A 17,784-nucleotide genomic window follows, 5' to 3' on the forward strand; every position below is an offset into this window, starting at 1 on the left:
GAGATAGAAGAATAAAAAATTATTTCGTGAGAGAAAAAACATTCAAAAGATATGACAAAATTTGAGTGTGGAGACTGCTCCTCTGCAAATATTCCTTTGCTGTCAGGATTAAAGGATTTGTTTTAGTGGAGTTTCTGAGGAGAAGCTAAAGATTTTTAACTACAGACTTCACTGATTAAAAGGAGGTACCACAGCTGAGCAAACACAGTAAATCTCAGGAGCAACACTTCTTTGGGCACACATCATCTGCATGTGTTTGTTGACTCTTCCGCTCCACTGAACACATCTGAGATATTGTTCTCCCTGCAGGGACTGCGTGCCTCAAGCCGGTTTTTCAGGATGTCCTGACCATCTCTCCATTTCAGAGAGTGTATAAGATTGGGGAATCCATTGAGCTGACATGCCCCAGAGGCTTCGTGGTTGCCGGGCCATCAAGGTATACATGTGAGGGAGACTCCTGGACACCTCCCATTTCAAATTCATTGACTTGTGAAAAAGGTGAGCAGGGACTCGGGGATTGGTGATTCCGTAAGGTTTGGCTCCAGAGGGTCTATAATTCACAATCCAAAGTATTGTTACTGCTCAGGTAGATTTAGAATGAAAGGGGAAGCATACTTCACCCTGTGCAGATGGTGAGATAATACCTTACTGGCCAAGTAAGTGTTTACATCTTAGAGAGTGAGTTCAATTTCCCTTTCTAATCGAAAACTTTGACAGTTATAGGGAGTCCAAGATGTCCAAAACACTCCCAGCTAGAGAGGATTTTGAATATTTTTACAACAAAGAGATAGAAGAAATAGATCTTTTAACCTTGATTTGCACACAAATTTGTACACATACCAACCAAATGTCCCATGGAACACCACAACTATGAACACACTTTATGTACCAGTTTTAAAAGTTTTTAGTCACTATAAAATTTTAAGAATCCTCCCCTGGTGAATCCTGCATCACTGGAGCCGAAAATGATTGCCTTTAGGAGATGAAAATGTAGACATATCTTTGAAAGAACTGACTAGAGAACAGTATGAGTTTTTATATTTCCCTAAATCTTTAATCTTTTTACTGGTTTCATCCACAACTAATTTTAAAATGGGTTTTGAAAACACACTTTTATCTGACTATTTAAAACCTTTGCCTTAAAAGCAAGTCCATTTTTCTGTTTTGACAGTTTACATATTGAATCAATTTATATAATAACAAGGGTAGCTGGCATTGTCAGATAATGTCTACTTTATGGAGAGAGAGAGGGAGAGAGAGAGAGAGAGAGAGAGAGAGAGAGAGAGAGAGAGAGAGAGAATGAATGTATTGTGAGGTATACTTCTACATGCATGTATGTGAGAGGGTGCTCGTGTACATGTTCACATATATGGAGGCCAGAGGTGAATACTGATGCTTCCCTCAGTCACTGTCCACCTTACTTTTTTTTTTTTTAAGAAAGTACCTCTCACTAAACCTGTAGCTCGTCTATTAGTTAGTGTTTGGCTCACTGACCAGAGAGATCCAGGAATCTGTGTGTTTCCTCTTCCCCCCATGCTGGGAATACAGGAACACCTTGCCACTTTCAGCTCTTTGTAGCTGTGCTGGGGATCCCAACCCAGATCCTCCTTCATGTGCAGCAAGCACTCTACCCACTGAGCATGTTCCCAGCCTTACGTTTTTCAGCTTCCCTTAAACTGAGTTTTACAGTTTGTGTCCAAAATAATGGCTTTCGTTATGATATTGTCATTTATGAGCATCAAAGTTTCTGGCTCATATTTGTCTCCACTTCCCAGTCCCCATGTGCTCACACTTTCTCTCTCTCTCTCTCTCTCTCTCTCTCTCTCTCTCTCTCTCTCTCTCTCTCACACACACACACACACACACACACACCCTTCCTCCTCCCATGTAGTCCTCCTTCTGCTTTCATGTCACACATGTAATATATATGCATAGGTATAGATAAATCTAAATCCTGCAAATGAGAGAAAACACATTATTATCTGTCTTTTACCTGGTCACTATCATCTTGTATGCCCGTTCTCTTCCACTTAGATCTCGCCCAATGAGAGAAAGCATGCGATCTTTGTACTTTTGAGTAATGTCTCACTTTTAATCAGAATTCTTGAGAATGCATCTGAGATAAGATATTAGGCTAATTTCACTTTGGAAAAGAACAGAAACAGACAGAGGGAAAATTAGACCAAGCGTATGCATCCGCCCTGCTAACTCCCTGTGTGCCTTGCTGCCCTGTCCTTCCGTCTCTACTGGGATCTCACAATATTTGAAGGAAATGGAAAAAGTTAACCTTTCAACTAACCTTAAGTAGATCCTGTGGGAACTGGTGAGGGCTTCAGGTGGATGTTGTGTCTTGGATCACAGGCTCCTAATCTTAATAATGATGAGTAATATGAATATCAGAAGAGGTGTGTTGGACACTTCAGGCTTCCAAAGTTAAAATAATCTGAGCAGCATTTTGTTCATAAAAGCAGATGTGAATGGATAGATAGATAGATAGATAGATAGATAGATAGACAGAGAGAGAGAGAGAGAGATACATACATACATACATACATACATATACATACATACATGCATACATACGTACATAGTCAACTCTGTCCTTGGAAATTAAAATTATAAGGAAATAAACATGCAATTGATTACATCTAGATAAAGGAAATAAAATATTTGATATGCTCTATCTTCCATGACAGTAATAGAAAGGCTCCAGTCAAAAGAAAGAAAAAGATTTTTTAAAAAATCCAAATAAGGTAAAGACACTTTCAGGCTGTCGCTGGCCAAAGACAGACTCTTTGGTCTTTCCTTATGAAAAACTGTTTTCATCATGATGAAGCAAGGTACTTTCCATTACTTTCCTCTACAGCCGTGCCCTTCCTTCTTTTTAGAACCAACCCATTACGCACACCACACACCTCAGGAAGTCCTCCTGCTCTCAGCATCTCAAAGATTCAAAAGTATTCTCTCTATGTTGCTCCTGAGTTTGGTCTTCTGTCCTACTCAGTACTAGCACCAGCTTCCTTCTAAAGGATCAAAGAGGATGGAAAGCTCCTGTGTGCTCACTGAGCACTTCAAACTGACAGTGGCTAGACAGTGTTCCACAGCGCCTGAAACTCCATCTCTCACTGAAAACAACACGTAGCTCTCAGCCTCCCCTGGCCTGTGTGAGAAGGAACAGCAGGACAATTGTGTCAGAAGTAGTGGAAACCTCTTCCACATCAGCGTATACATCTACAGAGCTACAGTGGACCTCGCTCATCTCTTCTGACCTTCATACCACTGAGCATACTAGAGCTACAATCCTCCAGGTTTACCTAAGTTCCTGGCCACATCTTGACAGATGAAATGAGGGTTCAAAAAAGAGATGATGGTGAGAAATAGAGATAGCAGCAAAGAAAAAAGGAAACCACAGTCGTTTTCAGGATTCAATTGTGTCTTTAATGAAAACCTCCTTTTATCAAATCTTGTCCATAATAGGCTAAGTGAGAACCTGTGAGCCCCTTCTCCCGTTCAGCTATGTAATTTAAGGAGTATCAGCATGTGATTATTTTTTTTCTTTCTTGACAATTAACTTCTTCACTAAGACATTCTTGTCCTGATGAATCAGATCCAGCTCGGGGAAGTTTGGTTGGGATGTCAGATTTTGATTCAATGCTAAACATCTTCTGCATAGCCTTCACTGGAAACAAAGACAACCAAGACTTCTCCTTACAGAGAATACACTCTAAGTGCCGTCTTCCCATGTTAGTCTCCTTCCTCTATGTGAACACTGTTCAGTTCTTTATCTTCATTCAAGCATATTTCTTAGGGGATCTTATTTTTTCCAGTTGAGATCAGTATGGTATACTGAATCCATTTTGCCTTTTAAGAGATTGCCCCTACTTTCAATTATAAATCCATTGTTATACTACTTTATGCACATGAGATAAATATCTTAATGTATCAATTTCTCTCCAGTTCTGTCTGGTATGTAAGTCCAAGTTACTGTCCGATTTATCCTGAATTACTAACAATCTTTTAGATTCATCAAAGAACCATTGTCTCTTCCTTCCTCTGTTTTCATTGAGATTTCTCCTTCCTTCTAACAATTTCCCGTTTCTCTTTCCCTCCCTCTCTTCCTTTATTTTCTTTTTTAAAATCCTAATGCATAGAATATAGACATAGGTCAACAGCTACATCCATCCATCCATCTTGGAAATTACTTTCAAGCCATTACTCCAACCAACAACAACAAATTTCTCGATTCTCATAATTAAGGTTCATAGCGCTATGTCTTGTAGATGTTGTGTGTGGTTTTATGTGTTCTTGTATTCTGTGACCTCCTAGCAGGTTTCAACTATGTCAACATTTTCTACATCTGTTTAAGATTCATCGTTTTGTTGGTGCTGGTGGTAGTCTGGGTTTTAGTTTTGAGTGCTGTCTTAGGGTTTTCATTCCTGTGAGGAGACACTTTGACCAAGGCAACTCTTATAAAGCACAATGTTTAGTTGGGACTGGCTTACAGTTTCAGAGGTTCAGTCCATTATCATCATAGCAGTAAGCATGGCAGTGTGCAGTCAGATGTGATGCTGAAGAAAGGAACAGAGAGTTCTACATCTTGTTCCAAATGCAAGCAGAAGACTGTCTTCCAGGAAGCTAGGAAAGGATCACAAAGCCAACCCCCAAAGTGATACACTTCCTCCAACAAGGCTACACCTCCTAATAGTGCCACTGCTTGGGCCCAAGATATTCAGACCATCACACATGGTTTTGGTTTGGTTTTGGTTTTTTTTTTTTTTTTTTGAGACAGGATTTCTCTTTGTAGCCCTAGCTATCCTGGAACTCTGTAGACCCAAAATCTTTAGGTAGACCCCAAATCTGCCTGCCTCTGCTTCCTGAGTGCTGGGATTAAAGGTGCACACCACTAACTCCTGGTAAACAAGTCATTTTGGTTAGGGCCTACCTCACTGGCTGTTTCCTTGTTTTCACAGATTCCTGCCTTAGACTGCCACATCACCTCATCCTGCAGTCTTATGCCAGGGAATCCTACTCACAATGGCATCCTTAATAGCTTCCTAACAGAATTAATGAATTGATTTCTTAGCACAGATTTCTTTGCTGAGTTCCATTTATTGATGTTGGTTGTAGGCCCACAGCAGTCAGAGAAGATCACCCAGATACCAAGCCTTCGTTTTCCGAAGGAGCAGAGGGGTTCAGCCTTCTTAGAAAAGACTGACACCCAGCTAGCTCACTCCAGTTAGGATATTCAAACATTATACAAAGTTAATTGGGGCTTGAAAAAGTTCCAGCTACCAAAGTTACCTTGCCCTTGCTGACCATGAGAGAAGATGGCCCATACAAACCTCAGTCCTTTTTAACCGTGGCTAGCCATAATCAAAAGTAAGAATTCCAGGTTTGCCAGTGGTATCTTAGGACCAAGGTTGGTACAGCTGCATATTCTCACATAATGCCAAGAACAGATTCTCTAGAGAGACAGCATTTCTTCAAGGTTCGAACAGTCTCAAAACAATTTCTCAGCCTCTAATGATTGACTCAAGCATAGCAAAAGCTTTGCTGAAACATGTCACTCAAAGCTAGACACAAAGGCTTTACTACTAATTCTACTTAAAGCTAGACACAAAGGCTTTACAATATACACCACTACAGAGTTCTAAACAGGAATATCAAAATTCCTCTAAGTTTACTTTGCTTGGATATACTAAAGATACCACAAATTCAATACGGGTAGAAAGAGATCTTGATTCATCTTTCCCTGCCTGAAATGAACCATCTTTTGATACTTTCTCTTTCTGTATGCCCAGTGCCTTTCTGTTTGTAAACTAGACAGTAATAATTAAACTTGATTGCTAACATAGCTTACCAAAATATTAACAAAATTAACACACATACAAATATATTTCATTCTAGTTTGCCCCGTGCACACATACAATTTATCTACATGTCTCTTCTTTCACATCCTGTCTCTTTGTACCTGGGTCACTATAATGCCATAGATTATGTACCATAGTCCTCTTCTCTGTACCTTTCTAAAACAGAGTTTTCCCCAAGAAGTCAGAGCCTATCTTGTTTTCAAAATCTAGACCTGCTGTTGTCAGATGCTTCCTTGATTAGAAACCATCAGAGATGTACTGCTTGGGAAATAAGGGGAGGACAGCCTTAGTAGAGCCCGTAGTTCCGATCATGTGCTACTGTATCTTCTTCTTCTTGTTGTATGCTTTTGATTTTCTGTGCTCAGCCACACTGGTCTCCTCTCAGTTCCAGGAAAGTCACATGCTGTCTCCTTTCAAAATGTTTTCATACGTGATGTTCCCTCTGCTTCCAACCGTCCTCACATCCCCTCACACACGGGTGACTGTTCCCAACCTTCCTGGGAACATCAATTTTTCTGATGGCACGCATTCCTTTTAATATCACTAATATCGTTAGCAATTCTCTTATGTATTACTGTGCTTCTCCGACCAACATCTGTCTGTCCCCACCAGGTACAGAATGTGAGACACAGTTCGATCAGTCAGTCTCAGAGCCTCCCAAGGGCCCTCGGAGCATCACAAATGATCCACAAGTATCTGGAAGACAAATAAACAAGACTCTCTCCTTTTCCAGTTTTTGCTTTAGTTTTCTGAGCCCAACAGCCATTTTATTCTGGAAAGTAGCAAAGGGAGTGAGCTGGAAAGGACTTTTCAGATGGAATGTTTCACAACACTGTATTTAAATGGGCCATGATGAAGGAGCTAATGCAGCAAAGAAAGGGGAAGCCTTCACCACTCCCTGTTCTCCAGAGTTCAAGCCTAACAGTCAGAACTCTTAAAGATGCTCTACTTTTCTCTCTCTTTTCTTTTATTTCAGATATTCTGACAAAGTCAAAGGGCATGTGTCAACCAGGACAAAAACAATCAGGATCCGAGTGTATTTGTATGTCCCCAGAAGAAGACTGTAGGTATGAAACATTCTGAAGTATGTTTGAAAATTGAGGAAACCAATCTTGTGTTGATGGAGAAGCTGACCTTGACACACAAACATGCAACATTCATTTTCACATAGCTGAAACTCCTACATTCAATTGAATTCCTCTCTTCCTATTGGGGAGCAAGCTCTTTTTTAATTATTTTGTTTTTGAGATCACAATTATGTCATCTCTCACTTCACTTTCTCCCTCCAAACCTTCTCATATTTTCTTCCTGGGAGCAAGGGTTGTTTTTATTGGCTCTATACAGTCATACTGCACTTATCTATTTAAGCAGTCTAATTCATGTGTTAAAAAATTGCTCTTGTCCATTTAAAACTGTCAAACTTGACTCTTTCAAAGCCTTCCCTTCTTACTGACTATAGTTGAAAGTAAGTACTCCAGAAAGCTGTAGTAAAGTGTTATCAGTATAAAATACACACACACTCACACATGTTCACACACACATACATGTACCACATACACAGATATACACACATCACACACACCTACATCACACACGCACACACACACACCATACAAACATACAAACACCACAAACACACACAGGTCCCACATACACACACATACCATATAAACATATATGCACACCACACACATACACATATCATACACAAACATACACATACACCACATACACCACCCACAAACATACACACACACATACACACTCATACACAAACATATACACACACCCCACACACAAGAATAACACAACATGTACAATATACAGACCATAAGTGGAAAAAAATCCTTGCTTTGTTTAGTTCTGTTTTCCTGGAAGCCCACCTTTTGTTTTATCATGTTAACTTTCTCGAAATAAAACTAGATGCTGCAAGAGGAAGTCAACAAACTAAACACCATTGTGAATGTGTCACTTTTAACACTCCTTAGCCCCAGACTCCTGTGTACAAGTGTGAACAAACAGTTGTAAGCAATGGGTCCCCATTATCTGATGAGCACAGTGGGCCATTTTCTCTATAACCCCACCAGCATATATCAGCCCAAAGGTAGCTCTATTTGGACTCCTTGAATTTTTCCACAATTAGTTTCTTCCTTTCAGACTCCAATCACCCGAAGATTTCTGGAAACTATTCACTGTATCTACACTGTCCTTTTAACAGAGGAAGCTTCTTTCTGGATCTTTGCAATACCAAATCTTAAACATATTCACTACCCTCAGAGAGTCCATACTGCTGTGCTACACCCTCCAGTCTTGCCTCTACCCACTGGTTCCCTTTATAACAAGGAAAGGTGTTGGGAGTAGTTAGCCCACAGCTTATTTCTTCAGTATAGAGAAATCAGTCTTTGGTTGTAAGGGATGAGCTCTACTTCCTGGAAATCACTTTACACACTGGTGCACTGACTGTTAATTCTGAATCAGACACCACAGAAAAGAGCTCAGATTTGAAGTAATCAAAGAAATTTGTCATCTCCATCTAGAGAAAGACTGATCTCGTGTTACACATGTAATAACAGGATTCATCCTTTTATCTGTGGGGATGGAGCTTGTCAGCCAATGAGTGAGTTAAAGCCTCACGCTCCAAATCACAGCACAGACACATTTAAAACATTGTAGAGTGATACAGATGTTGTATGGCATGTGTTGAACTATTATAGCAATTAGTGTTCTAGAGTTGCACAAAGATCCTGGGCGGATGGAACAAGAGAGACTACCAGTACTAAAACCTGGTGAAGAAAACCTGAGTGGCCAGTCGCCTGTACATGTCATCTGCATGCTCTATATGCCCTCCAACCTAACACTTGCTTCCCGCCCTTCCACAGCAGTTATTCGGAAGACCTCTGTATATTTGATGGGGGATCCAGCAGGTACTTCACTTCATCCGCTTGCAAATTTTTGGCTGAAAAATGTTTAAACAACAACCAGTTCCACTTTGTCCATGCTGGTTCCTGTCAAGAAGGCCCACAGTTAGAATGGGGCCTTGAGAGGCTAAACCTCGCGTTGAATAGCACAAAGAGAGTGCCCTGTGGATACAACACCTGCTATGACTGGGAAAATTGTTCAGGTAAGCCAGTGTGGTCAATTTATACTAGAAATGTTCTCATTCTTCCCTACTCAGATCGTGTGGCATATTTCCTGTGCATTTATACATCATATTTACATTTATATGACATTGTATAAAACTGACTTGAATCAAAAAGTGTTTATTTTTGTTAAAGTTTTCATAATCTAAACAGAAAAGGCAAAAGATAACTAACCACAAACTAAAGGTAACTACCTTAATAATTCAGTGGTATATCTTTCCAGTCTCTTCCTATCCCCATGTACTCAGTGTTATCCTTAGATCCCAGTAAGACAGCGGTTTTCAATGTGTGAGTCATGACCTTTTCATGGGTCAAACCACCCTTTCACAGGGGTTGCCTAAAGACCCCAGAAAACAGAAATATTTCCATTATGATTGTAACAGTAGCAAAATTACAGTTATGAAATAGCAATGAAAATAATTTTATGGTTGGGGATCATCACACTGTGAGGAACTGTATGAAAGGGTCACAGCATTAGGAAGGTTGAGAACCACTGCAGAGCTGTAAGAGGAACACAGTTCTGCTCGCAGCTTCTAACAGTGCCTTCCATACCATTTTTCCCTGTTGGTTCATACTCAATTGATCCAAGACTGTCATCTAGGTCAGATTGGGATTCAATGTGATGCCAATTGCTGAAATATTTTCCTTAAATTTCTTTAATTCCTCTATTAGTAACTGGCTCTTTGGGGACTAGCAGTCTTATTCAATCAGTCATTCTGAGCCCACATTTAGGGTCCCACTGGACTCAAGCACCAGTTTTCACCTATGGAACAATCTTTTCCTTTCTACTGTTTCTCTTCCTCACTATCTGTGAGGTCAACCAGATGTCCACAAGAAAGCTCTGTGACTCATGTATACAATGCCATTTGTCAACCAGAGGTAGATTCTCATACTCAGGGCACAGCTGAGAGAGTAAATGATTCCTATTGGCCAGAAAGGACTATTTACTCAAAATTACTTAAATTGAACTACCCATATTGTACTGACATTTTCATTTGGGTCACTAAAAAGACAACCAACTTCACTAAAAAAAAATTGTCCCTGGTGCCTCACGCATTCCAGCTACTGACCTACATACAATAAACACACATAAAAGATAAAATGGGAGCATACTTTATATAACATGTTACAAATTGATGTGTTCATTTAATATAACATGATATAAATATAACTTTTTTCATGTCTTGATATTATTGTCACATAATGTTAAATGTTTATAAAAGTCTGTGTGAAAATATTAAATGTTTTATTTATCCAATATTTAAGTAGATTAACTTTTCCCTGATACATTTGTATTATAAACAGCACTATGACAGATAAATTTATCACAAAGAGTTAAGTAAGTCTAAAATTATTATTTTATTATTACATATTATTATATGTAAAATTCTTTAACATATGCCTTAGAATGTGAAACTTCAAAGTAAATAATATTTAATGATGATTTCTTTATACATTGACAATTCCTTACAATATACTTTTATCATATTCTTCCCCTCCCCCTCCCCAAACTCCTTCCAGATCCTCTCCATAAATATCACTTTTAAAGTATAAAATGATAACTGATACGATGCATTAGACTACTTTCCGGAAGTGTTTTTGTGACAATATGCTCAACTGTATCAGATATGCTATTCACCCGCTGACACACTCACCAAGCCTAGTTGTCATCACTTCTTTATAACCTGTCAATTCATCCTTAAGATGCAGCATTGCGCCTCCATCCTCCCTACATGGAGTGCTGTTCCCATCATGTGTGAACTGAAAGGAAGCAGTCTTCATGGCACTGCATCTACGCCAGGAAAACATCTGCCCCTGCAGCGGGCCATTTCTTACAATTCATAACAGTAGCTAGAGATTAGGATTGAACAGAGTCAAATGGGCATCCAGATTCCTCTTACAACACATTTTCAAGGAATGTTTCTGAAACTCAGAAACAAAGCACCCAGTGAAAACCTGTGGAGTTGTTCCAATCTAAACCACCTCAGGTTTGTTTATCCCTTTTCAGTTCCTGGCCCAAGGTTCTTCATCTCTGAGAAAAGAAGAACAGTCTTACCCAATACCAGACTCTTCCTGATCAGTTTAAAACTGAGGACCAAAATCATCATCGTTGTCAGGCCACAAACCCTTCCCATAATAAAGGACGGACGTAGCCTCATAGATCACCGGCCATCTGATGGAGCCCTCACTCAGGATAAAATACTTGAGTCTTTAAGCTCCATGCCACAGCTGGACAGGGCAATTCCACCCAGGAGACAGAAAACAGGAGCCTGCTTCACATGTCACCCAGCTCTAGTTACTATGAAATCTCATATAGATAAAATCTCTACTATTTGTGTTTTAGCTATTTGGCCAAAAACATCAACCACCTATCACCTCTCAGAAGTAGTATTTAGCAGTAGAAAAGACCTGTGTTATCCAGGTTCCTTCCTCTATTTACATATGAACATTTTCACTGAGAATTGTAGTAAAAAGATACAGAAATAGAGAGATGTCAGAAATAGAGAGAGAGCTTAATGTGGGAACTCAAACCTGCAATACTAAGTCTTAAAAAGCACATTCAGGAGGATTTGATGAGTTCAAGACCAGCCAGGGCGACATGATGATTTCCAGACCAGGGCTTCCAAGGGCTGACTCTGTCTCAAAAATCTGTCATACGAAATTAATCAATCAATTAATTAGTTAATTAATTAAAGGGTTTTGGACAGTCAGATGATTTTTTTAAATGGCCTCTGACTTTATTGGGTAAGTCAGGAGGTACAGAGATGTTTAGAGTTATCTTGCTTTCTTCCTTGCAATATAGAAGGCCTTTATGGAATTCTTCCTTTTAAAAGATTTTGTTTTACTATTTTTTCATGAATTATTCTTCTCAAGTCTATATTACTTAGAAATAATTGCTTCAATACAACTTCATCGAAATTTCTGCTTTACGAGTGTCCCTTCGCTGAATGCCCACAGACTCTACAAACCACAAGTTCATCTTTAAAAGAAATACTAAAAAAAAGTTTTAACATGTAATCAGTATTGCTCAAATTGATGGAATGTTTGGAGTTATCAACCTAATATATATATATAGGCATTTCTTAATAAAAATACTTACATGCATAATTAAAAGGATCATTTTGGTCTAGTAACTAAAAAGCACATTTTTAAAGAAATGGTCAGCCTCAAACAGTATTTTATAATTTTATTTATTCTTTGACAACTTTGTAATATATACACATATAGTCATCATATCCAAGCCAAATCTCCCATTCCCACTCCCCTTAGACATACTCCCAGCATTTCCCTCTCCTGCCTCCATGTTTCTTTTTCCTCCTCCTCCTCCTCCTCATCATCATCATCATCATCATCACCACCACCAATATCCATAAATACTCCCCTGAGTATACTTACTGCCTCCCTACATGGTTCTGGGGCCTTCCATCTGAGCATGGACAGCGTACCCAATAGCCACACCCAAGAAGAAAAATGATTCCATTTCCCCCAGCAGGCATCACTTTTCAATAGTTCTGCACCTCATGAGCTCCTCTCCCTCCTGACTGGCTTGTTTCACACAGGTCTTCCACGGGTACCTACAGCTGCTCTGAGTTCCTAAGTGCAGTGGCCACACTATTCTCAGAAGACAGCATTCCCCTCCATCCTCCGGCTCCTACATCCTTTCCATCTTCTCCTCTTTCCACCCTCTGGTCCCTGAGCCTTCTGGGTGGGTAGTATATAAATGTCCTATTTAGGGCTGGGGATACGAAGTCTCCTATTCTATACACTTTCACCTTTCACTGACTATTAGTCTCTACATTGATTGCCCACAGCCCAAAAAAAAAAAATGTTTTTTGAACCAAGGTTGAAAGCAGAATTAATCTATAGATATAAACATAAATACATACATATTTAAAAGGCAGTTTGGCTTCCACTTAACAAAATAACAACAGCAAGGGCATCACACAATTACACACACACACAAACACACACACACAAACACACACACACACAAACACACACACACACCTCCTAGAGCCTATGACCTTCCAGACTATAGGCTTTTAACAAGTTTTAGAACATCAAACATGAAGTACCTCCTGTGGATTAGGACTCAAATCCAATCAGAAAGTAGCCGATAATGGCTCTGCCAGTTTTTAATCTATCCAAAGTCAGCATCTCAGTAAATTACCCTAGAAGTGGCACCATTAAACAGCACAAACCACTGCACTTACAAAGAAAGAAATTTAGAAATGTATTTCCTACCCAACCCACACACAGCAAGTTGTGGCCCTAGTAATGTTAAGTTGAATTGAATGCCATCTTGCTTAAACTATGCTTGTGATTACACTGTGCCCTTTGCTACTCTTTCCCTTCCCTATCTAAAATGAAATTAAGGGAGGGGAAAAAAAAGAGCCTAAAGTGGAATATCAAAGTAGTAAGATATTCTCTTTTCAAAACTTAGGAAAGAAATGACTCCCTCAGGGAGCCTATTTTTATGGATATAAAATGTTCTGTCTGAATTACAGAAATATCCACTGCCAACCAACCAACAGGAAGGGGAAATTCATTCAGCAACAAACCATTTAGCATCCCACCTATGGAAGTTGCCGTACAGTCTGGTGAGGGGGGTGGACATAAAAGGCTCTTTGTTCTCTTCAGATTGTTCGCCGTCCTTGGAGAACTCACACTAGACAGTTCTTGCATGACTCACTTTAATGCATGCTGTGGGATGAGAGCTGTGAGATCAGACTCTTCTGAGCTGGGTTTTGTAATGGCGACAGTGTGAGGGCTGTGTGCTAAAAGAGTCATTGCTAGACAGGGTAGGAATGTCCCTTAGGTGTTGAAAACCAACAGGCTTGGTGCACATAGTCACAGTGACTCAAAAACAATGGCGATGGTGTCATCACAAACCCTGAGAGAACTGGTTTCTTAAGCAAGGTGGTCTTCTCCAGCTGCATCTTTTCTGACAACGAATGAGATTTTCCCAGTACTTCTCCAGTTGTCTACAGACTAGCTAAAATAGGCACGTTCCAAGTTCAATAAGACATTCTGCCTCTGTAAGATAAGGTGAAGAGGAATCCAAGAAGACATCTGATGACAACCTCTGTCATCTACAAACACACACACACACACACACACACACACACATACACATACACATACATACACACACATATATACACACACATAAACAGAAGCACAGATACAGACACACACACACACAATAAAAAGGAAAACCATTTCCTGAACATAAGATTTATATGAATTATGCAGTGATTAGGTGTCTCTAAAAGCAGCCCTCCAATAAGAATCACCCAAATTAAGTGCTTATTAAAAACACAAGCCACAGGAGATTGTAAGCAAGTAATATTCTAGTATAGAATGAGTAAATGTGACATAGGGTTATGTTAACATGCTGAGACATGTGGGTCACTTATTAAAATACTTGTCCCTAACATTCTAACTGTTTGATCCCAGGCAAACTTTGCAGGATGGGTAGGTCCATAGACTTGTGAGGATTCAATAAAGTATGCATAATGTATTGTTTCAGCGCTCATGGCCAATAAATAATAACCATAATGTTAATAAGAAATGTCCAGAGAAAAGGACAGGAAAGATCACAGACCTTGTATAAATAGTGTTAACAGAGTGAATGAGAGAGATAGCTCACATCTTGGTTGGATGTGGACCATGAGACTTAGTAGGAGTCATGAGGGCCCAGTTCTGGAATCCTACTAGTTTAGGAGAGAACACTCTGCTGTCTTAAATTCTCATCTCACTATCCAGCAACTGTTGGGGACTTTAGGATGTCACTCTGGTTTTGGCTTTCTCTTAATTGCCATTAAGGAACTGGGTACTATGGAGAAGGGTTAAGTAACACCAGCCGCCCAAGGCTTGTCTGTGGTGACTCACGCTGCCTCTTTCGTTGCAGCCCACACATCCAACTGTGTCTGCCTGTTGCCCCCACAGTGCTCCAAGGATGAAAACCAACTCTATTGTGTCAGAATGGGATCATCTACGCGTGGGAAGACAGTAAACATCTGTACAGTTGGGGCGGTGAGGTGTGCAAAGAGGAAGGTGGAAATACTGAGCCCTGGGAGGTGCTCAGATTAGCAATGCTAGTGATAAATGAATTTACTATTCAAAAACAATGGACAGGAAGTGAGGAAAGTGAAGGGTGGGAACACAGTTTAAAGATACACATGTTCAGGGATGTCATAATAAAAACCCATTACTTTGTATAATAACCTAAAAAAATTTAAATCATTATATGTAGAGTAAACTGGCATAGCCATAAATTGCTGGACAAAATTCTCTTGTGTCATTCATTGTCATATTGTTACGCTCCCACCCACTCTGCCGTTTGATCACCCCCATCTAATGCCAGCATATGCTGTCCTGTGTCACATTTCTGAGTCAACATGTCTATATCGACCTAGCAAATTGTCTCACATTGCACAAAGTACGTAGGGACTTCAGGGGACCTCTGAGGCCTGCGAGAAACATTATTCTCACAATTAAAAGCAATAAAAATCCATAGCATTTTTCAATGGATCGATAAACAGAAAGCTGCAGAGCCCATAATGCACCTCACAAATACCCAACCTTCATGTATTCATTTCAAAAATCATTTCTCAGTTTCCACCATGTGGCAAGGACTGTTTCGGGTCCGAGGTGGTACTGCTGGCAACCACCGCAGGATCACTTCTAAGAGCGCCTAGTTTTGAGATGAATCATAACAAAGTTGACTCTGATTTTACAAATTGATGTAAAAACCTTAGGGTCTTCCTTCTCCTTCTTCACCCTACACGGGGATGTGTAGAAACTGCTTCTGTACATCTCCAATTCAGCGTTGGGGGGTGGGGGGGACGGGACTCCTCCACTTCAGGGAAGGAAGCCATGAGCCACAGCCACCTGGTAGAAATCGTTCTACACTTTGGACATTAAACGCAGCCCTTCCTCCTCTCGTTAATCCTAAAACCTTGACAACATCCTAAAGATCTTGTAATATAAAATGAGGAAAATGAGCAGAAAAAGCCCTGAGAAAACATATTTTCCTAGTGTAATTAGAGTTGAGTGGGCCTCTCCCTTAGGAATCACTGGCCCATCCTCTTCCCACTCAACCCGCCCACTGGCTTCTGGCAGTGAGAGTGGAGAAAGCTTGTACATACGCCTCCTGCCTTCAGCCTTCCTGAGACAATTAACGAATAATATCCGTTAAATAGGCCCACATTCCCAAGTAAGAGTCAAAGCTGACTTGGCTCTGAGCCTCTCAGTTCTCCTGAGGGTCCCACAACTGTCCCCTGCGAAACAGATCTCAGAGAGGAAAGGAACCTGGGTGGGGGGGGCGGTCCTGCAGGCATCTGCATGTAGCCTTCAGAGTGGAAGTTTAATCCCTTCCTCCTGGATGAAAAAAGGAAGGTGCTAAAAAATCTCTTCCCCAAGACATAACCAAAGTCACCAGGGCGTCATTTGTAAGACAAGGGTCATCTACAGTTGTGTAAACAGGTACAGCAAGAAACCACTGAACACGGCCATTTTCTGTGGATAGAAAGAACAGTTTTCATAAAAAGAAAACATCTGGCTGCTTTGGACAGTTGAAAACAGCAGCCAGCTGCAAACACTTGTGCTGTTCCACAAAGGCCTGTGGTGGGGGGGGGCAGCAGCTCAGAGTGGAGGTGCTATAGCTGTGGTCAGAAGTGTTTCAGTGCTGGCTGGCAGCTGTGGTCAGGAGCATTCAGCTAAACCAGTAAAGGCTTCTGAAAAAGACTTTTGGTTTCTGTTTCCTTGAAAAAAACCAAGCTCTTGTGGGCCCGACTCATCGAGTTATCCCCATCTGTGCTGCTGCCTTGGGAGGCCGCTTCTCTGTAACTTAAGAGTAAAGAACAGTGGGATGTCAGCTCTGCTGATGGTGGTGGGGTTTATAAAAGGGTCCTGAAAATGCTAATCCAGGCCGAAGCACATCCCCCTTCCGCAAGCTCAGAGCACTTCCTGTTTAAGTGTTGAAAGCAAGATACTTTCCAGAATGGTTGCACACTCAGAGAAAAAGGGAGAGAATAGTGAAGTAGCTTATTAGGGGTAAAATGAAAATGACCCTTTCTGTACCCCAGTCCCGTGGCACAAAGAAGGACTGGGAAAAACGGCATCATGGTTCTGAATAAAGGAACACTGAAGAGGACCTGCTGGTGGTGGCCACAGGTTAGGAAATGAATATCAGCTCTGAGACAGAAGACCAAAACGGAACCAACCTTTGAAAAGAGAAACTGACTGGAAATCTATGTGCTCTGTCCCAGACTTAATTAATGAAAGCAAAAAGAAATTTGACAGGACTTAGTGAAAGCCGGGGCTGTCATGAGCAAGAGCTACAAACTGGTTGGCTGAAGCAACAAACGTCTATTCCCTGACAGTTCTGCAGGCTAGAAGTTGAAAGTACGGTGTCTTAAGGACCAGCTCACTCTGACACCTAGCTTCCAGTAATTGCCAGTAGTCCTTGACATTCTTTGGTTTGGGGATGTATGGTTTCCATCGAAACTCTGCCCAACTCTTCTTTCTACAAATCCCTAGATCCAACTCACCCTCCTCTGGGACTCCTTCAAGCACCTGCATTCACACGTGAAAACCTGCACAGAGACACACATGCATATGGATCATTAAAAATAAGGACAAACCTTTTAAAAGTATTTCCTATAGTATAATCAAAGATCACACCAGCAACAATTATTCTTTTGGTTAAAAATGAGTCAAACTTGTTTTAAAGTATTTCTCTTTTCCTTGTAACAGTCTTTCCTTTC

General features: G+C 40.5%; 1 protein-coding gene across 3 annotated transcripts in view; it reads left to right on the forward strand.

The window, feature by feature from the left end:
• Positions 1 to 15,304, forward strand: part of C6 (complement C6) — a 65,200-nt gene extending 49,896 nt beyond the window's left edge. For all 3 annotated transcript variants that reach the window (XM_028767585.1, XM_028767584.1, XM_028767583.1), the window contains 4 exons: positions 310 to 498; positions 6,847 to 6,937; positions 8,750 to 8,991; positions 14,925 to 15,304. In XM_028767585.1, the coding sequence (XP_028623418.1) occupies positions 310 to 498; positions 6,847 to 6,937; positions 8,750 to 8,991; positions 14,925 to 15,106 (704 nt within the window). In that variant the 3' untranslated portion in view covers positions 15,107 to 15,304. The remainder of the gene's footprint in view (positions 1 to 309; positions 499 to 6,846; positions 6,938 to 8,749; positions 8,992 to 14,924) is intronic.
• Positions 15,305 to 17,784: the final 2,480 nt, after the last annotated feature.

This window comes from Grammomys surdaster, unplaced genomic scaffold (genome assembly GCF_004785775.1).
Source record: "Grammomys surdaster isolate TR1022 unplaced genomic scaffold, NIH_TR_1.0 174, whole genome shotgun sequence".
Taxonomy (NCBI): Eukaryota; Metazoa; Chordata; class Mammalia; order Rodentia; family Muridae; genus Grammomys; species Grammomys surdaster.